The sequence below is a fragment of the Amphiura filiformis genome, chromosome 5, assembly GCF_039555335.1.
Source record: "Amphiura filiformis chromosome 5, Afil_fr2py, whole genome shotgun sequence".
NCBI classification, from domain to species: Eukaryota; Metazoa; Echinodermata; class Ophiuroidea; order Amphilepidida; family Amphiuridae; genus Amphiura; species Amphiura filiformis.
In genome coordinates, this window is record NC_092632.1 from 45,197,693 (window position 1) to 45,225,423 (window position 27,731).

The 27,731-nt window shown below is 36.3% G+C and overlaps 1 protein-coding gene across 2 annotated transcripts in view; it reads left to right on the forward strand.

The window, feature by feature from the left end:
- LOC140153213 (uncharacterized) overlaps positions 1-27,731 on the forward strand; it is a 76,152-nt gene that overhangs the window by 29,774 nt on the left and 18,647 nt on the right. The window contains exons 6-9 of one of the 2 annotated variants that reach the window (XM_072175898.1): positions 4,458-4,742; positions 14,449-14,563; positions 21,313-21,480; positions 23,194-24,714. In XM_072175898.1, the coding sequence (XP_072031999.1) occupies positions 4,458-4,742; positions 14,449-14,563; positions 21,313-21,480; positions 23,194-24,714 (2,089 nt within the window). Of the gene's footprint in view, positions 1-4,457; positions 4,743-14,448; positions 14,564-21,312; positions 21,481-23,193; positions 24,715-27,731 lie in introns of those variants that run through there. The other variant, XM_072175897.1, reaches the window with a different exon arrangement.

Below are 27,731 nucleotides of genomic sequence, written 5' to 3' on the forward strand. Positions count from 1 at the left end.
AAAATTTTCAAATGATCGTCGGCTTTTCCGCCCAGCTACATACACTTGAAGTACATATCATTAGATTCTTCAAATTTACTTCGAGGACTGTTAAATATAAAACAAACAAATAATTTTTAATCATTTGCCATAAAATGTGCATTATATTGCAAATTTCAAAAAATCAAAATTATTTGATATCAGAAAAAAGTGGGTAATGGTGAATCCAACGGACGAGGACACAAAACACACCCAGGATCAATAAATGATACAAGAGGATACCTTGAATATACGAACAACTGAAAAGAAAGAGAGCAAGGTATACCAACTTGATAGTGGGGAAACAAAATACAGACTATGCCTACTTTTGTTGGGTTTTTTTTGTCCCCTTTGCATACTGTCTAGTCTGTATTTTGTTTCCCCACATCAAGTTGGTATACCTTGCTCTCTTTTCAGTGGTATCAGAAAGACAATCTTTGTATTCAGAATGCAATTTGATATGTCTGATGTGCTCTCATGTTCAAACGTTCATACCAGAGTCCTTAAAATTAGTTTTGAAAAGAGGACAGCAAGAGTGTTGCATTATTTTGTTTTGTGAACATATGCTATTTACCTTATTTTCTCTCTCTGTAAGTTCATTGTAAATTGAAGGAAACACTTCAGGGAACCACAAGAAATATCCATGTATGGACCACAATAGCCTCATCCCAATGGCATAGTCCATTAACCTCAATTACACAATCATAGTGCAAAATTTGACCTCAAGTTGCAGAGTATGAGTTTTTGTATCCAAATTTTCAAAGGTCATTCAATGAATGTACAAATGTTTTGGGGTTTAAGAACTGTGCCCCTGATAGAGGAGCATGTTGTGGATCCTAGTGCAAGTATCCAAGAAAGCAACTTCAAAAGGCAAGACTGTTGGAAATTTTATTGTAACATACATCTTTTTACCTTACTGATGGTTGATAGGTTTAAATTGGTTACAGCGCTTTGTCGGTGCCAGTCTTTTGTTCTGGCTATCACTGCTTACCAATCCTGAAATACCTGCAATGAATTAAGTCTACTTCCTTAACTCGATTATCGGGCTTCTCCAATAGGCTAGCAAAATGCCTAAATAGACTCTTTAAATTGAATTGTTTTTAAGGTGTGCATATTTTCACTTTGTAATCATTTGCTCTATTTTGCATATTCCTAATTGTTTAAATTAAATTCCTAGAAATGTGACAGCTCTAATTAGAAACTAAAATCTGTACATTAAATGAATGTTGTTTTAAGTTTAAATTACAATGTAGAATGAAAAGGGATGTGAAAATGAAATAAGTAAAAATATGAGAGTGTAGCTTATTGGTAGAAGCTTGGGGCTTATGTAACGCCAACACACACCCTAGATAGATACACACAAGTACTTATTGAAGTGCTCCGTCTTGAACCATCACATTTGTTCTCTGGATATATACTAGGATATATGATTATACAATGGGATATTTAAAATCGCTTTTCACATCCTCCAAGGTAAGCTTATTATCAATAAAACTTAATGTTAAGCAACAACTTTGGAAATTTTACGAGAAACGGAATTGAGTTAAGTTAATGCGGTGCTAAAAAGTGAACATGTTCAGGCGGTAGGATAATTGTCTACAGTTACAGGGGTTAGCTCTGAACTGCTTTGGTTTCAGCTAGGCATTTCTACAATGTTCATTTGTGTTGGAGAGCAATTTGTTTGAAATAAAAGCCATATGGAAAACTGTAAACTGAACATCATTTTGTTCAAAATTATGATCTTGCATAGATTTAGCTATTTTGGAGAAAGGGCCAGTTGGAATGTATCTTGAAAACCCTGTGTGGGATATATTGAAAGAAGAATACAGTGTACATAAACAAACTAATTTTCGGGATATATTAGGTTGATCAGTTTTTCCAGGTAGACTGACTTTTGGAAATCAGTTTAACTGTATTATGGAAAAAGTGATGTCCATTTATGTGTTTTTGTGAAATAAGTTCAAGCTTGTAGATTGAAGTCTACCTTGCCATATGAATGTCTAGAATTAGCAGACCTTAGATATCAGTGTATGACTCGTACTTGTTTCAATTGTTTTTTTTAATGTATCCAAGTCTTTGAAATAAAATGTTTATAATTATATTTTGTAATGAACTATTTAAAAGCAGTTTACTATTTTAATCACAGGGATACATTCAGAAGACACAGATGGTAACAATTGGTGCATAATTTGAACAGTAAAAATGTTTAAACAGATTTTATGACCTTGCAATAGAGTGTATATAATATTCGCTAAACATGCCAGGTCATTGAGGTTCATCAGGTTTGTTAATTAATCAGCTAATTCAGAGTTCATTTTTCAAGACCAAATGAAAACGTATGTTTTTCTGCTGGCAGTTTTATGAGAAACCTTCTGACTTTCTAAAGCATTGATGGTGTTATATATATATAAAATTACAGACAACATCATTAATTCTCTAAATTAGATGACAGGTCATTAATTACATAAAATTGGTCATTCTTTAAAGTATGACATACCCTATAGAACTAAACACAAATATACTCAAATAGACCATAATATAAACAATTTACAAATTTGTTACTCCATTGGGATTAGGTGGAATTTCATATTTTTTTCCTTCTTTTAAAACTGAGAATATCAAATGTAGGGATATGATATAGTAACACCAACAAAAGATTAAGGTGATCCATTGCAAAAAGCTATAAATAATCAGTAACATTGATACATGAAGAGATAATAATTATGTTATTACTGTATTCATTCCAAGGGCGCTTATCAAAGTCATTTTCCGTGGGCGCTTATTTTTTACCTGGTTTACCTAATTTTTTCATAAGGGTCGTTTATTAGAGACAAATTGACGTAGGTTATAAAAGGGTCCTGAGATGTTCTAGTAGCTTTTCTGATGCAGGACAGGACTTGTAGTCCTGCAGCTATTTCACTGTATCGATGCCTATCTGTCACTTCAACATTAATGGTACCCTTTAGCAAATTGAAAATACCCAGGGTGGGTGCTTATTGGGGCATGGGCGCTTATTGGAATGAATACGGTACTTGGAATAGGAAAGCTTCATGGCTTTGGGCTTAGTCAGAAATGTTTCACGTACAGCAATGATTAAAAGTGTGCTGGCATTATAATGTAAATATGAAATTCCTAAGGAAATAGTATCTTCACAAGTCCAGAATATGGTCCATACACAGAGGGGTTCAGAATATGGTCCATATATATACACAGAGGGGTTCAGAATATGGTCCATATATATACACAGAGGGGTTTTGGATAAAATTACACATAGAAATGGATGTGGGTGATGATATCTCGTAGACCTGTTATCGATTGTCGTATGTGTCGTATTATCGTTGATTTGGCCCTAAATCCGACATTTCAAAAGAAATTATCCTTTTTCGACACTTTATGACACTCATCAAAAAAGAAAAAAAATGAAATTTCCATGCTATTTTGTCCAAATAAGCTTACCGTACAACAGTATACAAAATTCCCCGAAGTTGACCCGAACCCGAAGTAGAACGAACCAGAAAGTGTGTTTACACCGGAAGTCGGTGATCGTAATTAATATTGGTGTGATTTTAAGCTTATCTATCGACTTTTTCAGCATTTTTTTCTCATTACCGGTACGAGTTTCGACACATGTCGATTGTCGTAATTTTTTCCCCGACACAGTGTTGAATTAGAAATCATGTGTCGATAACAGGTCTAATATCTCGTTTCCTTACATCAGCAAGTCTGTTCACCTTTTGTTGAAAAATCCCCATTGTTTTAGAACATTTTTTCCAGTACGTGCATTTTTGTACAATCTATTGATTGGTTCACTTTTTTAGTCATACATTTTTTATGTCACTTTGGTTTATTCTTAGGATAGTCATCAGGATCAAACATTAACTTTTATTTCATTTAGATATTTATGTCTTACAGACTAGATACAATGGATGAATATTTAGCTTTATTCCATAAAAAATATATACATTTCCATAAATTAGCATAATATAGACATTGTGCCAAATGATGGTATTCAACACACGATGCCACCATTTTATGTACCTATTGGATACCGAACATGCCTTGTCTGTATGTTCTGTACAGTGTTTGGAAGTGAGGATAAACTGTATGTTACTATACAATGTATCTAGTATTATAGTCTAGAAAAAACCCACCTCATGGTGGTATTAAACCCAAATATAAACACATTCTATCCTAAGTTCAAATCGCAGGTAAGATGGCTTCAAAACCCAACCGCCAGTGCACTACACCATGTTCTATTGTTCCAAACAATAGTAACCAAGGCCAATCTGTGTTTCTGCCAGGCTGCTGTCTGTCAACCATTGGTTGGATTTTGAAGTATACATTAGTCAAACTTTTTTTTTGGCAAATATCCTAGTGCCTGAATTTCTGTTGTAGTTTCTCATCTGTTTTTGTTTTGTTTTGTTTATTTTATTTCACAGTCTCTACCACCCAACTTACAGAAAGTACCAAGTAGCCAACCCAGGGCATTACCAAACAGTCCATTGACATCACCACCAGTCCCCAGTCCAACTCCATCCTCCTCTTCCTCAGCAGAATGGCCAGTGTCTCCAAGAAGCTGGAATACCAAGGTTGCAGTGACAATACCAGAGAGGAAGTTGGAGTTGACACCTATGACTAGGATATTACACAGTAAACCTATATGGTATCTGCCCAAGAGACATAGAGCTACAGCAGTACATTATTTACAGACTCATCCTGTTGGTGTAAGTTAAACTACGTCTATGGGCAGAAAAAACCTCCTATTTGTTTTTGGCCACTGAACCTGTTTAAGCAAAACCTTTTATAGGTTACATAGGAGGTTTTGCTTTAAACATGTTCAGGGGCCAAAAATACACAGGTTTTTCCTGCCCATAGATGTTAATACAAAATGTCAAGATTTGATCCACTTGAGCTAGAGGTTCCAACTTTGAAAATGAAATATAAAAACTACAGGACAACTTTGATCAAGGGTAGGGCCACAACTAATTTTAACTCAAGTAACAGAACCATTACCTCTAACCTTAATCATGACTCAAAACTATAGGTGTTCTGTAGTTACTCCGGAACAAGAAAGAGAAGATAAAAGTTTAGAGAAGATCATTCTAAAAAGAGGAGATAGAAATTCAACTTTGAAATATGAGATAAAAAAAAAAACCACAGGACAACTCTTTATTAAAGGTAGCTCCACATCTTAATACTAGCTCTAAGTAACAGAACTCTTACTTCTAACCCTAATCCTAACTTAAAACACTAGAAGGTATTTTGCAGTTACTCTGGAACAAGAAAGAAAAAATAGCAGTTAAAAGAAGATCATTCTAAAAAGAGGAGGTAAAAGTTCAAAGAGGATAATTCTAAAAGACATACTTATATAATACTGGAGACTTTTATAATTCAAAATGCTCAAAATATTATCATTTGGCATGATAAAAGTGGATCAAGTTTTATGGCAATTGAAATAACAAAAAGCATGCCTACACAAGGCAAGTCACTTATTTCTGTAATACATTTTCTTATGGCCCGACCATTGAAGTTGTTTGTGAAATGAAAGAAAATTAAAATAGGAAAGAGTTGATTGATATCAGTATCATGCAATATAACAGAAGCAAAACAAAGACCTGATACCGCTACACTGGAAGTTGTAAATAAGTGGTTGTATACAGAATTTTTGTTTGTTTCAATGTTAGCCAGGAAGACCACTCCTAATGCTAGGCCTCCTGTGCTATTAATTATATTTCTTTGAAATAATTAAGGATGTGTACATTTAGGTTATTAAGCTGTGATAGGTGTTTGTAAGCTGCTATCTAATGGTGAGGAAACCACATTATGCTTATTTCAGCTTGTTGTGCAAAGTTTGGGTGTACAGACCGCATTACCTCAATGCTTGCCATTATACTTGTCATTCAAATCGGGGGAAGTAGATTATTTCATGCATAAATGACAGTTTTTGGATATAGCTTGGTTTGTAGACTACTGGTCTTTGGTTCAAATTGATCTGTAAAAGAATTCTCTGGAACTAATTTCAAATCACCTGGGGTCTTGGGGAACTAATGAAAGAAACTGGATTTTGAGGAACTGATTATCGCTAACACTGAACATTGCTTTTTGTTATTGCAAGTTAAAGAACGTAAAGGGAGAGAAGATGATCAAAGAATTCACTTGGTACCCCCTGTAATTCGAACCTAAGACCCCTCGTGTGCTAAGCACACGATCACCGACCAGTAACCACAGGGGTTTCACTGGCCCAGCCAGCGATTCCGTCATCATTTAGCACTTAGGGTTATTGCGTCAAAATGGCATCATGTGGGATTCATGCATGCACAGTGGTTTTCCTAATGGTATTTGTGGTGTTTACTGGTGTTAGGGTTAATAAAATGAACCTTGTATCAACTGATATAGAAATGAACAGGAGTGTTTTTAGGAACCAATTAGAATGATTATTTAGAAATGAACAGGAATTTTTTTAGGAACCAATTAGAATGATTAGCAGGTGTGAGAGTGTGATTATTTGTACCTGTTTTCTCAGATAATGCATAATCTGAGGTCTGTGTTCCAAGCTTGGTCTATAATAGAAATACATTAATCATGCATGGTTTGTGGGTCAGACACATCAAAACAGTATGTTAAATCATAGCATCGTCACTTCCCACCAGTAGCCTCAAAGTGAATTGTCTTCAGGTACTGCAGACTGTATGAGAAGAATTCAAATGACAACTATGATGTGTTTAAAAAGAATCAGTTTTACCATTTCAAGGTTAAATTCTGACAAAATGGGGTGTCCCACTGGTGTATGAATAACTTCCAATGGGAAGTAATGCAGTTTGTCAAAAAGTGGTATATAGTTTTGTTTTGATGATTACTTGGTGTTAATGGGAAGGATGTGATATCAAGGTTGATACGGGTCCAGTCATTTGTACTAGCACCGCTAATGACGTCTGTAAATTGATTGCTATTGTTTTTGATGGTGGGATTTTTTGTGGTTATTTTGTGTCATCTATCTCTGACCACCTGATATTGATATGCTCTATGAACTATTAACTTAGTTTTCTAAGTGAACTCTGAAAAAATAATTGGTTTTGGAATATTTAAAATATTATCTTAGGGATAGGCTTATATAAAGCAATATTGTCATATTCATAACACATTATTTTGAAAACCACTGAAAATTAAAGTATTTGCTGAGGAGGATGACCTAATTTTTTTAAATTTCAAGTTTAGGATTGTAATGTCTTTAAATGAACTAACATACTCCGCAAAAATCAATGCCTTTAGCTGCTGTTATTTGTGATAAAATCTGGGATTTTAAAATTTAAATATGATAGATTAGTCAAACTTGCATGTGGCTGACATGTCTTATTGCTCGGGTGAATCATTGATGTATTTATGTTTGTTCTTTGTGTTATACATCATATTTATACATCAATGCATGAAACTACAGCATGTTCATAACACATTATTTTGAAAACCACTGAAATACACAATAGTTTGAAATCATTAGCCTTGTAGCTGCCAAATATTGTGTGATTCTTCCATGCAAAACTGATGCTGGAGGTACACTATGGAGGCACACTACACTATTTGGGTCCTTATGTGTGACAGTTCAATATGGTGTATAAACTTGATTGTCCCTTGAATGTGTCTATGTGGCCTATGGTTATGCATAGTCTTATTGACCACTAAAGATTGGATATAGGCAGTTTACCCATAGCCTCTATGTGTGACAATTCAATATGGTGAATACACTTGATTGTCCCTTAAATGTGCCTATGTGGCCTATGGTTATGCATAGTCTTGTTGACCACTAAATAATGGATATAGACAGTTTTATGCTAAGCCTCTATGTGTGACAATTCAATATGGTGAATACACTTGATTGTCCCTTAAATGTGCCTATGTGGCCTATGGTTATGCATAGTCTTGTTGACCACTAAATAATGGATATAGACAGTTTTATGCTAAGCCTCTATGTGTGACAATTCAATATGGTGAATACACTTGATTGTCCCTTAAATGTGCCTATGTGGCCTATGGTTATGCATAGTCTTGTTGACCACTAAATAATGGATATAGACAGTTTACCCATAGCCTCTATGTGTGACAATTCAATATGGTGAATACACTTGATTGTCCCTTAAATGTGCCTATGTGGCCTATGGTTATGCATAGTCTTGTTGACCACTAAATAATGGATATAGACAGTTTTATGCTAAGCCTCTATGTGTGACAATTCAATATGGTGAATACACTTATTTGTCCCTTGAATGTGCCTATGTGGCCTATGGTTATGCATAGTCTTTACCACTAAAGAATGGATATAGACAGTTTACCCATAGCCTCTATGTGTGACAATTCAATATGGTAAATAAACTTGATAATTTACAATTTGTACCTTGATTGTGCCTGTGTGGCATATACAAATGTAGTTATGCATAGTCTTGTTGACCACTTAAGAATAGATTTTAAGCCCTAAGCCTCTAACCTTTATTAATAGCATTGAACTTTGCTATATTGGGATCATTTCTGAATGTATTTTAAGCAATGAACTAGCCTACTACGTACATCCAGGCCTGTCTATAGTTTGACGAGGTTAACTAGCCGACCCGCAGGCTTTCTGGCCACTCGTTGCACACTTAGGGCAGGAAGTTCCTTTATATAGAATATGAATACTGACAATAATGTGTAATGTCTATTTGGCTTGGTTCCAGAGTGTATTTTAGACACATTGTGGTTTCATTTTAAGACTATGACTTAACGAAATAATAACATGATGACTGATATTCCTTGGCATTATAACATTTACTTAATGTTCTGCATGCTAGCCATAGCCTTCAACATAAAAAGTCAAAGTTTTGAGATATTTTCTTCAAATGCCAAGAACTATCTTAAGAACCACTGAACCAATGCTGGGCTTGTTTGTAATCATTTAAATGCATTTTTCATGCCGATTCCAAATATGGTAATGAAAATTTACAATTCTGAAATTTTGAATTAAAAAAAAATTGAACTTGAAATTGAAAAAAGTCGTCTGCAGTCAACACCTGCATGGAGAGAGTTTAGGTTGCTGCTTTTTTGTCATCTTTTATTTCTAGATTAATAGCTAACAAATTAAAGGCACATTCACCGATTTTGTGAAGTGCGTGACTGACATGTTTAGATTTGTCCTTATTTTGACATCATTACACAATGTAGAGTCAGAAATACCAAATGGGAAAATAAAACCACATTTCATGAAAATTATTGGCCAGGTCTTACATGCCCTCAAACCTGTACTGTAGGTATATTGTTCTGTGATAGAATTAAATGCTTTTCTGATGCATGTTAATTGTTATTAGTCTGAAATTATGTAAGCTACAACCCAAATAAATATATAATATCACTTGAGGTCAGCAGGAAGTCTATAAGGAAATTAATGACAAATATGATACATGCCAAAATGATATTTCGTCAAACTTATCTTACAAAATGTGTAAGTAGAGTACCATAAAACAAAATTTATGGAAAAAAGTTAAAATTAAAAGTTAAAGTAAATACACACCCTGTTTGAAAAAACAAAAACAAAGGGATACAGATAGGATAATGTTGATTGAGAAAGAAAGTACATTTTGAGATCAACATTAAAATGTTATTTATATTATCTGAAAAGAGATATTGGGACAGACTCTTCTGACAATAATCATGATGATAATGCTCTAGTTTTTTGTTATAACATTTGCTTCAAAAATTGAATACTTCAAAGAGTGTGAAAAGAATAAGCATTTTAAAGCTGGGCTCAGATCTAAGGATTAACTACTTTGTATGCATTCAAACCAATTATAAGTACACAGTAGGCCTATATCTGTATTAAAGTGACAAATCTGGGCATTCCTGTACATTTCATTGCAATCGTCCAGCAGGGTACGCAAGCAGCTAGTCTTTTCAAAGACTCTCATGGTTTCTATAAGTGTGTGTACACCCATACATGTAGGCACATGGTCTGTAATACAGACTACTCAGTAGTCAGCCTATATGGTGAATCCCAAGAGAGCATTTAACAGAGGAAGTTATTAGTCGGTTGTCATTTCTATCACTTCCACAACCAAATCCATAAAAGTCCCTGCCAACTCGGCTTGTTATCGGCATGATGAATGATCTGTAGTATTATAGTACACTACACTTACAGAGATGAATACGGTTATGTTGTGGCTAAATTTTGAAGGCAAATTGGGCTGAAGACATGAAGAAAATTGAGCGCAATTTTATAAACTTGTTGATGCAAAATGCTAGCATTACACTTTGAAGGTTTTTTTCATGTTTAAGTATACTATTAAGGGTATACGATGTATTGTTGGTCGAAGCAGCAGAAAAAAAAGTAGTTCACAGCATCTTGCGAATGGTAGTGACCATTAGCAAGAATTCAAATATCACAGATATACTTTTGTCGGTCCTGCGGTTCTTGAGTTATGTTGTAAAGAGGGCTGAAACAACAACACTTTTGTAAAACGTACATGTAACTCATTAACAACAATAAATTAAGTAAGTTTTCAAAGTATATGATTTGTAGAATGAACTTTTGCAAAACACCAAAGTGTTATTTTTCAATAATATATTGATTCAGATAATGAAAATCGATTTTTTTTTTTGGCTGCTTCGACCAACAATACCTCGTATACCCTGACACCTGAGCGTCACCCTTTGTGCTCTTCCAAGTCTGCATAGTGCATACCATCAGAAACCAAAGACTACAAATGTATGTTTGGGTGCTTCAAATTTCTTGCAGATTTGGTAATTAGACAAAGATATCATCCAATTTGTATTTTGTTGACTGACAGAAATTACAACACACAGGTGTGTGGGGCCCTTTAATACATGTAATTATGCACAACGTGCAAATTCAATGTATAAATCAAATGACATTTTAAAAATAAGTCTTTTAGAGGATATCTATGAACCATACCATAAAAGATGGTGCTAAAATCACAAAATACCTCTTTAATAACAAATTTATTCTTTACACCATGCACACCATTTGGCATAAGATTTGGCATGAGACAATCCAATAGTACAAAGGGTGATATGTCTTATTCTCATCAGCAAACTTTTATTGGTGATATCATCATTATGCCAAAAAAAGTGAATGTTTGGCCTCACTTGGTTTGGAAAAAAAAGGTTGGTCGTCAAATAACTGATGTTTTAATAACATCTTTTAATGTTTTTTTAAAGAGATATCATTTTGGGAAATTTTAGTTTGACACATTGCACATTGTTGATTTAAGATTGAAATAATACCCCATTTTCACTATGGGAACTTTTTTTAATATTTTGGCTTTATGTAGTTTCACTCTTGATTAGTTATCTATGTCTAGCCATATTTGGTTTGAACAAGGACGTAATCCTTGAAAAGAGATGTGATAATGCTGTCATTTATTGTCATGAATGATAAGAACAAGAAAACGTCATTGCAAGGTTTATTATCATTCTGTAGTCTATACAAGAGGACTGAAACATGGATATTGTATTGCAACTCTCTCAACTTTCCTGATTGCATATTATGCTGGTGTATACATGTAGTCTTTCTGTAGATGTAGCTGATGCCATGTACAGGTGCGCTTTTAGCCTAGTGTCAGTCAGTGATGTTGACATGTCAATTGATGCAGCATCTTTAAATAACTTGTGTGAACCGCAGCCCTTTATTTGAGTGAATGCTCATGGTTTGAAGCTGTATCTGTTGCATTTTACCCTGTCACCACAGACCGTACTTCGCTAAAAGCACTTGTAGTGAACCCATATACAGGGGTACATGCAATTGTTTGAAGTACCTGGTACGTACCAATCACTCAAAACATTTACCAATAGATATTATACTAGTAAAGTTGAGGATCTGAGGAATACATGAGTAGCTCAGCTATGGTTTTACTCTTATGTGTTTGTTTGTAGGGGTGTGGTCAGTGAGTGTGTGATTGGATGTTTGTGCATTTGTTTACGGTGTCAAAAGAGGACACACATCTTATTCTTAACTATGAGGATATATCGGCAATGGGGACTGTCCTTGCGTTTTTTTAATAGCTGCAATGGTTTACTGTAGGCGTAAAAATGCATTCAACACTTGTATCCACAGACAGCTATAAAAGGTCCATGGTTGGCTGTAGTTTGGCTAGGTGTGTAGGTTTTTACACAATGTTATGTTTGATAGCAGGAACATGTAGGAGTGTGTGGGGTTGCATCACAGACGAGAAAGAAACAGACCGCATGCAATCAGTCAAAGTCTCAGCATCACCCGATAATGAGGGCCGCCGTTGTTCCATGAAATGCGACAGGTGAGACTACTACGCAATTACCGTGTATTTTCACGTAATCTGGAAAGCACGCGACGCTCTACCGCGTAGGCACACAGCGCTGGCGTGATCGTTAGACACGGCACGATCGAACAATCTGCCCTCATGAATATGCGAGAACTCACATCATACAACACACAGTGACATTGACTGGTTGTACGCTGTCTGTTTCTTTCTCCTCTGTGGGTTGCATACACATGTGTTGGGGTGTGTATGTATTTGCATGTACCTGTATCAAGGCATGTTATTTCAATCAATCCCGTTTTGTCCACTGTCCTTGTAGTCAATTACTTTATGTGTACAGTAATTGACTATAACAGGTTTAAGCTTTCCATATTTCCCTTCATCAACCAAATTATATCCATCAAAGGGACAGGTCCAGAAACAGGAGATGGATGTTATATTTAGCGTTACAAGTCTGTATATAACAATAATGGTACAGTAGGATCCACAACATGCTCATCTAATCAGGGCACAGTTCTTTAACCCCAATACATTTGTATATTCATTGAATGACCTCTGAACATTTGGGTACAAAAACTCATACCTTGCAACTTGAGGTCAAATTTTGCTCTGTGATTGTTTAAATGAGGTTATTGAACTATGCCATTGGGATGAGGCCATTGTGGTCCATAGTGGTACTGCGATTACTCAGAATAATGTCCTTGGTGATTTTTCTGTCATTCTTAGAAGACATATTGACAGTTGCTCCTGTTTATTGGATCCAGCAGTTGGCAGCTGCTTGCAGTAGAAATAGAATTTCTTCCCACCTTTGGATAAGCATTATTTTCTAGACCCACAGCAACATCCTGCTAACTCATTGCTGGATCCAGATAAATTGATGGATCTAAATTTTTCTAGAAAAAAGTTGACCCATTACTCAATCAATGCTTTAGGCCACAAAAAATTAATTGTTTGCTTGCCCACAGGGCCTCTTCAAGTGGAATGGTCAGTAAGGTCAGACACGTTGCATATACACATATATCAAATACTCTGCACATGTGGATTATGTTGTTTATTATTTTTCTGCTTGCGAGTGGACTTGTAATCATTTTCGAAGGTATTTTGTCCTTGTAGGAGAAAATCTTCTGTTTCACTTTTTTTGTGTAATTTTTTTTTTAATCTGAAAGGTTTTACAGTTGGCACAAATTTTGAATGTATTGCTCGGCACTGTAAAGAGGATGTGGGCAAGCAAACAGTTAATTGTTTGGGGCCTTATGGTGGCTTAACTGATCTCAAATGAAGAAAATATTTGAGAAAGGGTCCCAAAAGGAGTACTTTCTAGATATTATGTATATAACTGTCAGGCATGATTATCCACATGCAGACTGTGGGAGGCAGTGGGAAAAAATTACAGTCTGTTAGTCTCTGTAAATTTACGTAAAAGACTGCAAATTAATCCCACTTTTTAAGAAACCAGACTGCAATATTAACCCCATTAACTACCTGCCGATTGGCCAAAATGAATATTGTGTCCAATTTTGAACCAATCAAGGAGGTTATTAATACGATCATATGCAAATGCAAGGTTGACCATAAATAGTTTAAAGCCTAGTTGGCAATTGAACTGAGTATTTCACATTATCAACCAATCAAAATTGTTATAAAACCAGTAGTGTCCAGGGGATTACGGTCTCTTTTTAAAGTTGTGTGTATAGACAGTTTAATAATTACAATCAAACGATATGCAGATATAAGATTATACATAGCCTGCCGATATTACTCATATCATCCAATATAGTGTGATTTCAATCTTAACTCGAAGTCCACTGTTGTTTAGTAGCTGACAATTTGTTAAGCACAGTTGCTTTTGAGTGCAGTACAGTATTTACATACGTTTTGCTGAATGGAGGAGAGTGATATACAGGTATTTATATATTTGTAAGATGCAAGGAATAATGTTGTAGTATTTAAAAGTGAAGTAAAAACTTTGTATATTTCATTGTTTTTTGGGGTGTGGTAATTTACTTTTTCTTTTAACATTGGAGTTTGTTGTGGAAGACATTTGCAGTTTAACTTACACAGAAACCTTCACAAAGATACTGTAAATGAAACCAAAGATTACAGCACATATGATCTGCTAATGAATAACTTATATTTGATGTACTTGTTTTCTTTGTAGACGCTTGTGAGTGCGTCAAGGTCGCATAAACTGTTAGTATTAACAATGAAGCACCCAGGTGACCCAGGTACAATACCTTATATACAGCACTACACATTGCAGACTACTCCTTCAGGTGAGTATATTGTTTGTTTGAGTAATTATTTGTCTGTATAAATCTCTGACTATAATCAAGACCAAATTAAAAAGACTAGTTTGCGTATGACGTGCTGTCAACCAGACCAAATATGCTGTAGTGTGCAGGTCAGCAACCAATCACGCTGCACCTTTTTTTTGGTCGTGGATTATACCAGCTTATAAAGCTGATGAGACCTGGGGAAAAGACATGGTATAAAAGTTTGCGTAATATTCAGGCATGAAAATGTCCAGCGTTTTAGCTGATCTCAGCATTTTTTGTTATTTTTTCAGTGTTTTTCAGCCTATTTCTGAATCAAATTCACAGAAAATGGTAAAAAAACATGGTTTTCAGTGTTTTTAAAACCAGTTTTCATGCCAGAATATTGTCAAAACTTTCCAAATATGGCAGCATGTAGAGCACCAAGTGTATAACTGCTGGACTGTAAGTCCATTTTGTTATTGTAAATTTGTTTTCGTATTTGTATACATGGTGTTTTTCGAATTGAAGTGGGATTATACCATGAATATACATATTGCCTGATGTTTGCGCGTAAGCGCCAATGAGTTGAAAGCACCGTGCATACTCAGATGAGCGATGTTGACAAATCTGAACACTCCTCAAGCATACTCAGAAGGCTCACTGCATGGATCTATTAATCTGGAGTTAAATAATCCAAGGTCCAGGCAATTTCATGTATTGTCAAAACAAGGCTTCCAAATTTTGATGCGATAGTTTTGTAGCACCAAAAGGAAGTTTGTGCTAAACGCAGACAATTTGAACGCTCTGTGTATGCTCAGTTGAGCGATGTCACCAAGCTTGAACACTCTTCAAGCACACTCAGAAGGCTCAGGCATGGTACCTTCTAATCTGGAGTTAAATAATACAAGGTCCAGGCAATTTCATGTACTGTCAAAACAAGGCTTCCAAATTTTGATGCGATATAGATGTCCATTTATAGTAGCATCAATGCTCTAGTCTCATGATCATTACTGAGGTAGTTACCAATTTAGCCTTAACCTCAACACCTGTTGTAGTTCACAAACTGCATCATGAAATTGCATGTTTTGATTAGGTTGATCCCAACAGGTTCGTAATGAATTGCATGGTTTGACGTCAGGATATTCTATTTTTTGCAACAATTCAAGTTAGTTGCGTCAATTGAATGAAATGTGCTTGTGGAAATATGTAACGATGTAGGGGCGTGGCTGCTGCAGGATTTGAACCAGTGACTTGTGGAAAACTACAGTCTCTGGCAGAGAAGAACGGCACTTGTTCAGAGTTTGAGAGCATGCACAGCGGAAACACAAAAGTAGGGTTCTGATTAGCTGATTCAATCATATGACACTCATAACAACAAACCGATAATCTGATTGGCCGATTACGCATCAAAGCATTGGTCAGCATAGAACGGCACTCTTGAAGGGAGCACAAAGCTCAGCATAGGTTACTCATTAACAGGGTGCTCGCATCAAACAGAGCAATAGACTGCTGTACTTCTCTGGAAGCTAGTGTAGTCCAGTCTATAAGTGAACCAAACTGTCATTAATGCTATTATTGTGGTCAAAATACAGAATGCTTTAATACTTTTACAAATAACAAAAGATAGCCAAATCACAAAAGAGGGTCATTTAGCATATCTCAGCACAAGCTGCACTGTCAAATGAAGCTGGGAAAACAATAAAATCAAATTAAATTGTTGATGGAAGGACATAATACACAGCTTGCATTAAATATCTTAATTAAACATAACAATAGCATTGATAAGAATTAAGAATAAATACACTAGCTGTGTTTCAACTCGAGTTTGGGTGACATTATAGTACTTTGTAACAAACTGACATTTTACGTGTAGGCCTATATAATTATGCTGTGCAAGATTAGATTAGCATGGATACTGCGACCAGTGACATAAGCACCTTCATCAATACCAAACTGAAGATGAAATAATTAAGACAATTGGTAGGAATGTCCAACTCTCCATACAACCCAAGGTTTTGAATATTTAGATGGAAGAAGTTGTTAGGAGAAACTAACCAAACTAAGCAGTTCAATTCACTGGCTGTGAAGTAATAAAATTGTGTGAATACGTCATGTTTCTTGTGGGTACAATATTTGTGTCGAAATAATCCGGAGGTACAGTTTTTGCCGTCTATAGCGACACACAAACATGGCGGAGTAGGTACTCTTTGGTTCTACCTCATTGGTATATGCATATTTGTAGCTTCTTGATCGGTGTGATTTTGTATATACACCTGTACATATTACAGTGGTACATATATAATTATGGGTTCCTAGTTTTTGGCAAAGCATCATCTCTTTTAGGTCTGTAAATCAGATGATTCAGATACAGGTCAGCTGTCAGCTTGCTTTCCGTCTTATTAACCCATGTTATCGGAAATTTAAAATAACGTTTAGATAACATCTACCATTGCTGCAGATTTTGTCATGTGTGTAAAACTTGGGTTGACTATTATCCTATTTTTGGCTCATAAAGATGATGAAGCAACACAAGGTTGCTCATAAGTTTTAAATTTGGAAAGAGCAAATGTCAATATATTATTATAATTTCTTTGATATGACAATATGATTGAGACACCTGACTTGTCAGGTGCTGTTGTCCTATTTATGATATTTTAGTCATATGACTATACAAAGTGAGTTCAGTATTTATGTAACAAGTGCACCATGCTTCATTCTGCATAAGACTGTGATAGATTCTTGGCAAACATGCATTTTGGAGGCAGAATTGGATTTCTTTAAAAATTGTAAATATTGCCAATTTTTAGACAGCTAGAATACTCTTGGCAATCTGACTGACTTATCCTCAATCTCTATTTTTTGTGGCTAAAATTGAGTAAATTTGTTTTCGTATTTGTATACATGGTGTTTTTCGAATTTTTTTGGGATTATACCATGAATATACATATTGCCTGATGTTTGCGCGGTAAGCGCCAATGAGTTGAAAGCACCGTGCATACTCAGATGAGCGATGTTGACAAATCTGAACACTCCTCAAGCATACTCAGAAGGCTCACTGCATGGATCTATTAATCTGGAGTTAAATAATCCAAGGTCCAGGCAATTTCATGTATTGTCAAAACAAGGCTTCCAAATTTTGATGCGATAGTTTTTGTAGCACCAAAAGGAAGTTTGTGCTTAAACGCAGACAATTTGAACGCTCTGTGTATGCTCAGTTGAGCGATGTCACCAAGCTTGAACACTCTTCAAGCACACTCAGAAGGCTCAGGCATGGTACCTTCTAATCTGGAGTTAAATAATACAAGGTCCAGGCAATTTCATGTACTGTCAAAACAAGGCTTCCAAATTTTGATGCGATATAGATGTCCATTTATAGTAGCATCAATGCTCTAGTCTCATGATCATTACTGAGGTAGTTACCAATTTAGCCTTAACCTCAACACCTGTTGTAGTTCACAAACTGCATCATGAAATTGCATGTTTTGATTAGGTTGATCCCAACAGGTTCGTTAATGAATTGCATGGTTTGACGTCAGGATATTCTATTTTTGCAACAATTCAAGTTAGTTCGTCAATTGAATGAAATGTGCTTGTGGAAATATGTAACGATGTAGGGGCGTGGCTGCTGCAGGATTTGAACCAGTGACTTGTGGAAAACTACAGTCTCTGGCAGAGAAGAACGGCACTTGTTCAGAGTTTGAGAGCATGCACAGCGGAAACACAAAAGTAGGGTTCTGATTAGCTGATTCAATCATATGACACTCATAACAACAAACCGATAATCTGATTGGCCGATTACGCATCAAAGCATTGGTCAGCATAGAACGGCACTCTTGAAGGGAGCACAAAGCTCAGCATAGGTTACTCATTAACAGGGTGCTCGCATCAAACAGAGCAATAGACTGCTGTACTTCTCTGGAAGCTAGTGTAGTCCAGTCTATAAGTGAACCAAACTGTCATTAATGCTATTATTGTGGTCAAAATACAGAATGCTTTAATACTTTTACAAATAACAAAAGATAGCCAAATCACAAAAGAGGGTCATTTAGCATATCTCAGCACAAGCTGCACTGTCAAATGCACCAATTGAATGAAATGTGCTTGTGGAAATATGTAACGATGTCTGAGTATGCACGGTGCTTTCAACTCATTGGCGCTTACGCGCAAACATCAGGCAATATGTATATTCATGGTATAATCCCACTTCAATTCGAAAAACACCATGTATACAAATACGAAAACAAATTTACTCAATTTTAGCCACAAAAAATAGAGATTGAGGATAAGTCAGTCAGATTGCCAAGAGTATTCTAGCTGTCTAAAAATTGGCAATATTTACAATTTTTAAAGAAATCCAATTCTGCCTCCAAAATGCATGTTTGCCAAGAATCTATCACAGTCTTATGCAGAATGAAGCATGGTGCACTTTTTTGTGGCTAAAATTGAGTTATGGCCAGAAGAAGTGTATCCGTACATTTCATTGTTTTTAGCATGAAAAACATAATATCTGAGGAAGTATAATCTCATTTTAATAGAATTTTATCATAATTATTGCCCTTTTAGTTGGGCAAGAATGCAAGATGAAAAATTTAAAAAAAATTCATTTAAAAGGGCATTTCGTGAGCCACAGCATCATCCCCCCACTTTTCTCAAAAAAAGTTGAGATTTTTATATCACTGGAAATATCTGGCTACATAATATTTATATACAAAACATTTCTTGCAGATTATTTCGTTTTGCAAAGATATCGTGAAATATACCAGAACGAAATTACAACACATTATCTATGGAGCAGTGTAATAATACACATAATCATGCATAACTCGCAAACGCAAAATCGGAATCAACTGCAATTTTGGGAATAAGCTTTTTTCCTGGATATCTACAGAAAAATATCATAAAAAGAGGATGCTAGGATCACGAAATACTCCTTTAAGTAGCAAGTGACTCATTTTTTTTTTTATTGTATGACACATTGGGATTTGAACTTTCTTCACCCAGTGTAGCATCTTCAATGTCAAAACACTGTCAAAGCAATTTAGTTGTATGCCAAGTGAGTAGAACATGAGATCCAGAATATCATATGTTAAGAAATCCATAGGCGTGTACCAATCATATAGCCTTGAAGATAATTCATTCCCAAGTACATTTACATCATGTGCGTCTTTAATTGAGGTGTGGCTTGAAATAGGGGTCACCCAGAACTAGTGTCACTTAAACTAAGGATTATTCAGTGATGGCAGTGAAAGTGAAAAAAAATTGCCTTAAAGTCATTAAAATTGCCATTGGGTAGTTCAGAAGTGAAACTTTTTTGGCAAGAACAAAAAAAGCAGAGAAATATTGACTATTGACAAACTTGAAGCCCATTTAAATACATGTAGCTAATTTCTTTACATAAGGAGAGAAATTACAGGTTCATGTAAAATGTCTTATTTTGTCTTTAATAAATAGCTTTCGGCTTAACCACTAGCAGGCTATGTTAGCACTTCTATGACACTAACAAAAGTGCCCAAATCAAATTTATACAATCCTCCTGATGAGCAAATCACTGAATAGGCCTTTAAACTTGAGTCTTAAATTGTAGCACTTGGTTAGGGTGCCATTCAAGTTATTTTAGTGAAGAGATCTTGGCTCAAATCTGCATTTCCTCTGTGTCAAAGAAGGTCAAGAAAGTGTCTTAAGCTGACTTGCTAAATGGCTTAGTTTAAGCCTGAGATATAAACCATGCAACAGTATGCTAAATTTGTAATTCAAATGTCAAATTTTATTCCTGATGAGTTGAGTAACAAAACAGAAGATGTTATAATTAATACTATCCAGTTACGCCAATTTGATTAGAGGAAAGAGTAGCATGGTCACCTGTCTGTGCCAATTACAAACATGTTTATGCATTTGAGATGATCAAGCTCAAACTTTGAACTTGTCAAATTTCATTAGCTACATATTATGGAAATTAGGATCTTGTGGAACTGAGTTGGAGTAAAGAGAGTCGAATGAATCAACTTATTTGGATAAACAAGGCCAGGGTTTTAATGAACCGATTTAGAATGAATGTGGTGTCTTGAGTGTGAGGAATTGATTTGGTTTAGTGTTTTGCTTCTGCTCACACAGTATTATGGGTTGATACTTGGTATTGATGATAGTATTTTCCGAACACATTCTATGCACTTTAGTACATAGGGACGTGAATTCATATATATGACATGTGTGCACAATATAGATCATCATCTGAAATTTGATCCAGTACAACAAGGGTTGATGTTGCTTTTTCAACAAAATTAAGGCAATGTCAACAGTTTCTTAAATGTGAAACGTATATATATATATATAGCACATCAAAATTGAGTGATTTAAGAAGTATAGGAGGGTAGTTCATTTAAAAGACTGGTAAGATAGGGCAGTGGGCTGTTCTTGAATCTGTCAGTTTTGAATCGGAATGGTTTGAATTGTGCTTGTTTCCGGAGTTGCATACTTGACCTGAACTCGGAGCAGGGGAACCACCTTGAGAATCTTTCAGAGCTGCTAGCTTTGATAGCAAATTCCTTGCAGATATGAATTCTGTGGTCCACAAGAGATTGAAGGTTGAGGTCTTCCAATGCATCAGAGTAGGTTGTATAATCTGATGAAAGGATGCAACAGCATACACTCTTCTGAATCTTCTCAAGGTGGCTCACCTGCTGCTGAGTGAAGAGCAGAGAAGGTTTCCAAAATGTTCCTTGTGTGACTGAATATTTGACTTAATTAGCAATTTTTTCCCTACCATACAGGCAAAATAAAATGGGACCTATCGGACAAGGAATTTGACAAGATAGAAGAGCTGATTGACTACCATATGCTGGTGGAAGAAAAGTTACCATGTCGTCTGATACTTCCTGAAGCCATTATGAAAGCCAAGAACCTCAGGGAATTACAATCATTAGCTGTGTTTGAAGAAGGTGAGGTGTTTGCTGATTCTATGAAAAACATATCTCTTTCATATGTAAATTAGGCTATATATTTCATTTAGGGATTCAATCATGTTTCACCATTGTTCATCACCGATTAACAACGATGAGTTCGCGTCGTCTGCGTGTTTTACCCAAGCGAAGTAAACCGCGCAGACGCGCCGGACGTGAGTTGTTAATCAGTGATGAACAACGGTGAAATATGATTGAATCCCTTTTGAACAATGAAAACAAGCTAAAGATTGTCTAATTCACATGGTTCTTTCATTCAGAAATCTGTTTGTCATTGCCACTCAACCTTAAAGGAAGATTGATGATTTCTCTGTTGATATCAGCAATAAAACTAAATAATAAAACGGTAATGTTTAGCTTAAGAAAGTGTTTACGCATAAGTTCCAGGCATGACAAATTTTACACGCTCACGTGTAACACGTACACGTAACCTTGCGTTCGCGTATACGCTACTGGAAAAGTGTTTATTCATCACAGATTAACAACGCTTGGCTCCTGTACAAAGGTATAGGAAGAGTTGTTGAAATATAATTATACAGAATTTGGGTGTGCTTTATGGCCCAAACCTAAATACCAGTGTAAAGCTTTCCCTCAGCTTGGCTGGAGAATCCCTCATTCAATGGAAGCTTAAGTATTGTGGCTGTAGTAAGCTGCAGCCTGGCTGGGGAAGGCTGCGTACTGGTAAATAGGAATGGGCCCAAATGAGAATACAGGTTGTAAACTATTTAAGCTTCTGTTGGCATAGAGATTTGATCAAATTCTGTGGAGGTATTGTTTTAAAAGTTCTGTAAACAAGTGAACTGCTCAGTGGCAGTAAATCATGGCAATCCTTACTATTATCTGAGCCAGAGATAAAGTGCTAGTTTGCTGTTAATCAAACTCAGAAACAATTTGTTTAGAATTTGTGATGATTAAAACTTCTGAACATAGAGGTAAAACAGCATGTCCTTTGGTTAATTTTGCACCTTCAAACATTCAAAGCATCTCAAAATGTAGGTCAAAGTAGTATGAAACTTTCGTTCTTGGCACCATGTCAACAATGCCTAGAAAAGCTGCTTTTTGCCTTGGAAAAGTACCATAATTTTTCACCATTTTCGTGATTCCTTTTCTCTGATGACAGCACCAGATGAATCAACCTTCCTTTAATTTGCTACTAAATAATTCAGATGCGGACTAGCAAATATGTATCCTTCATCTGAAACATTGCGCAGCAGTAGATAGTGCTGCAATAGCTTGTCTATTCGATAAGGCCTAAAAAAATATTATTTGATTGGCATAACCCGACTGACCCTAAAAATAGGCCCGACCCTTTTTACATACGCTATAAATGACTATTCTGTTTCAGTGGTTGGAAAATCTGGTTCAAAAACAATATTCCAATCGATTAGAAGGGTGGAATTACACGTTTTGGTCGGAGATTTTGCGCAGAAACTGTGTGATGAATTCCAACATGGATAAGGCCTATGTTGTGCAAAGAGTCCAGACAGTGAGGGACAATTTGACTTGTGGTGGCTTGCAGTCCCTATCGAGACATGCAATTGATCGAGCCAATGCAAACCGTATAAGAAAGCTTAGAAGATGCATATGCTGGTTTTGATGGCTACGGTATCCCATCAACCAAGTAGCATTGTTACATACTTGGATAAAATGAGGTTATCTTAGTTACGGTACTATTTTCTTCTTTTAATACAGAATTCTGGAAGCGTGGCAATCTTGCATCAGAACCATTAATAGAAACAAAGGAAGCTGACACAACAAGACTGACTCCCCCTCCATCCGCATCCTCTACATCATCATCATCTGTAGCAAATTCATACCAAATACCACCGATGAGTAGTCCTGTAGGGAATGAACACCAAAGAAAACCTAGCAATTATCGGAGTTTATTATCGCCAATGTCTCCACAGCTGGCCAAGACTGAATATGAGAATATGCCAGTTTCACCAAAGCCATCTGTTCCATTGATGTCACAAGCTTCATTCCCAAATTATTCACCACTTGGTTATCAAGAAACAAGGCCATATCAAGGTTTGGGATTTGAGAATCAATTAAAAGGAACACAGAGACCTGTGTCAGTGCAACGTGTTCAAAGTAGTTCAAGTGTTGATTTGTCCTTGCCGCTACAGAGGCAACCAATGCGATACAGCACACAGAGTGAAAGAGACTCATTAGTAAATGACACAGGCAAGAGGTACCCACCACCAGCCTGTGCTCCTCCCCCTCCTCCGCCAGCAACTGGTTACAAAGATAACACAAGTCGTCCACAGAGCGTTGGTAGACCTCAAATCATGTATGGTTCAACACCTCTTGCGATGAGACAATCTCTGGCCTATTACACGCCATTTGAAACCACAAAATCAGAACATTCGCCCATGTTTAGATCACAAGCACCCGTAACAGCAGCGCCACCTATTCCTACTAAAGCAACTATGAGTTCAAGAGCTCTTAGCATGTATCCACCATACCAAATGCCATATACATCTGCTACTACAACAACCACAACTGCTGTCCCAGTACCATACTCATATTCAGAACCAGCAAGGATGACGGCTGCACCAAGTGGTTATTCTACCCCACCAATGAGGCCGTCTTCAACATCATCAGTAATCACACAGGAGACCAAAGAGCAGCAAAGACTTTCAGATTCAGGTGTATTTCTTGAGCCTATTAGAGTTTCAGGGCCTTCAATACATACAACAGACCCATTAGACTTATTTGATCCTCTTGCACAGTCCAACATAGTAGAGTTTGAGGAATCATTGCCACCAATGAGAGAACGTTTATTGTCACTAGAACTGAAAAGTGAAAAAAATTCAAATATGAACAGTAATAGTAAGACATCAAATCCAAATAGTAATAATCGTGGTGCTAAACCAGTAGTGTTAACATCTAATCTAATCACGCTCTATGATGAAGATGTTGAACCTGAAGATGTACTGCCTCCAGAGGCAGATGAATTGAGAGTTTCATCTGGAGAAGAATTGGAAGAAAATGAAGCAATTGGAGAGGGGAACACAGAAGACAGTACTGGGAGTGGATCCAGCGGCTCTGATTTCACAAGTAGTCAAGAGATGCCATCTGGCAGCACAATTGATGATGTCAGCATGGAAAGTGAAGAGCCGGTGGATGACAGCAAGAAAGCAGTTGAAAAGTTCAAGAGGAGGGATCACAGGAAAAATTTGACTAAGTCCATACAGAGATTTGGAAAATTTGGTAAGCAATGAATAAAATCTTTGTTTTTACCCCCTGGCTTTAAAGGGACCATTGAAAGAAAAACATATTTGGTATCAAAATAAAGCTAATAACATATAGAATCCATTTCTAAAATGATAAACGCAATTTTCCTTTATTTTACCCCCCAAATCAGCAAATAAAGACAAAGCGCCCAATGTCGCGTCGCTCCGCCCAATTCATATGTGCAGAGACACGTGGCAACCCCTGTGACGTCAAAGTGGTTATCCTTTGCGCTGCATGGCAACACTGCATAGTCCAGACTTAGTCCGAAACCAACGCATGAACGTGTTTACAGCAATGAACTATTCTGTGCCTTTTAGGCCTAACAAGTATATTAAAAAGGATATTATAATACAAATTACAAAGCTATAATGACCTCTATGATAGGCCTATATATAAATTCTAGTTAAGCCTACAAAATTGGCCAACAACGGGTAAACATAGTTAGGCCTAGGCCTTCATATTGACAAAGTCAAAGCTGTCAGTGCTAGCTGCTCGGCTTTTGCAAGAGACTCAGAATCCCGGCTCAGAGTATCATTTGTTTTTACTGAGGCAACTCTTTACTTATTTCCTCTGAAATATCTGGTGAGGATAGGAAAGAGAAGACAATGATGTTTCGGGTTAATGACATGCGACTTAATTTCTTCAGGCCTAATTAGCCTACCTCGCCGGCGTGCGGCCTAGGTTAACCGCCGGCCTAAGACGCATAAGCCGATCCTGACTCAAGTTTGGAAGCTGAATTGCGAGTTATTAAAGTGTGTTTGTTTGTAAACGGTGGCTCCGTGTTGAGACACACTTATGGGGCACGGGACCAGGTTCAAAACAAAAGTCAGGCTCGGGAGAGCGAGTTTACGAGGTTCTCGCCTTGCACACAGAGGTCCCGGTTCAACTTCAAGCCCGGCCAGCCAAAAGACTCATGTGAACTTGGTTTATCCCGATCCCGGATCCATGCTCGCAGATTTTCTCCGGGATCTCCAGTTTCCTCCTGCTTCTCAAAAATCGGTGATTAGTTGTTTGGTTATCAAAAACTTCCTTCACCCAATGAAATTTGGGGAGCTGAAAAGATAATTGGTGGATGTTACAATCCAAGTGCGGATAGATTTATGACAGGTTCGGCAGCATCCAGCCTAGATGATGCGATCTGATTGTGGCAGTACCATGGCAGCGAAATTACAGCGCTTTGAACCCTCCGAGATCTGGAAAAAGGCGCTAGGCCTATATATAAAAGCCGAAATTTATTTTTATTTATTTTTAAAGGCCTATGAAAAACGAGAAACAAATTCAAGATAAAGAACCACGAGAGGAACATATAAAGGCCACTCCAAACAATCATATGAACAATATTAACTGTCAGCCTTTAGTTTATGCGTTTTCGGAAATGCTTATAGGCCTAATAATCCAACTCCCACTGAAACTTGAAAGTGCAAAATGTCCGAGCGTTGTATCAATGGTAGGCCTACAGTTACAAAGTTTATGTTGATTGGGTAAATCAATGCTTGGAGGCGCCCTCGTAATTTATTTCAAGAACAGCTTGGGTGTCATGTTCTTCATCTGCCGTTCAGCTACTGCCCCAGTGCCAACAGCTCAAATAATAATGGCAAGTGCCCCGTATAACACATGGCATCTAGGGGAATAAATTTGCAAAATAAAAGGGCCTAGGCCTATACTTTGGCATGTTTGGGGTATGAAAACAAGCGCTTTTGAAAGTTAACTTATGGAAGAAAAGACTTTTTTTAACCAATTTTATTGTAATCTCTTGAATATTTTAAGGTAGGCCCTATACCGTACATAGGCCTATAATAATAATACCCATGGAAGGTGTTCGCTACCGCACATCATCTGCAATTTATGTGTTGCGGCAAATCTTGGCGATATTCTCTTCGTCATCGTCACTATTTATATATCATAGGCCTAGGCCTACTCATAATAATTAGTTCTATATTTTATACATGCCATGTAGGGCGTCATCGGAATCATATTTTTGGTCATGTTGACCGGTGGTTGAATTTATGAATAAGTAAAATAGGAAGCTGCATGCTTGACGATGATGAAAAAAAGACAATTGATCGCCCCCGCCGCTTCCTTTTTCGCATGGCATTGCCATTGAGGGAGTCTGAAATGTTTAATGTTATTTTCTTTATTATAAGGGAAAACTTTTTTTCACTGTTTCAAAAGTTAATAATATTGTCAATTGTTTAGATTTGCTTCTGCCCAGCAAACACAAAACGTTTTCGACATCATTCACAAAAGGTTATAAAAGGTTGTCAGAAAACGTTTAAATGTCAGGTTACTTTATATAAAGGGTATATTAAGAGTATAAAACGTTTTCATAACCTTAAAAAAACATTTTTTTGATAATGTACTACTCAGCAAACAAAATGTTTTACAGAAAACGCGTTAAATGTCGGGTTATATAAAGCGTATAAAAACGTTTTAATAACATTCCAAAAACATTCTTGAAAACTTGATACAAAATATTCTACACAGAATGTTATTTTGGGGTTGAAAAAATATTTTGCGAAAAAATGTTTGCCCAAAATATTTTCAATAACGTTTTAAAAACGTTTTCGTGACCTTTATATAATCCGACATTTAAATGTTATTAAAAGGTTTTGAAAAAAACATTTTAAGAACATTTTTGTGTTTGCTGGGTTCAAATATTTTAACATAATGTTATTTAAGTAGGCCTATACAATAGCATATTTTGAAAACATTTAAAACTATTTTTGTAGTGTGTTTTTTTTCATACAAAACGTTTTAAAACGTTATCATGACCTTTATATAACCCGACATTTTAATGTTATTAAAACGTTTTTACCTAAACCAAAAGCCAAAATATAACTTATTTAAAACGCTTTTAAAACGTTTGTGTGTTTGTTGGGTGTTCAATAAGCATTTCAATTTAGAGGCTCTGTTTTAATCATCCTCTCAGCATGCTCAGAGAACCATCAAATAACAAGAGCCTCGATCCTATCATCCTCCTCTACAAGTTACAC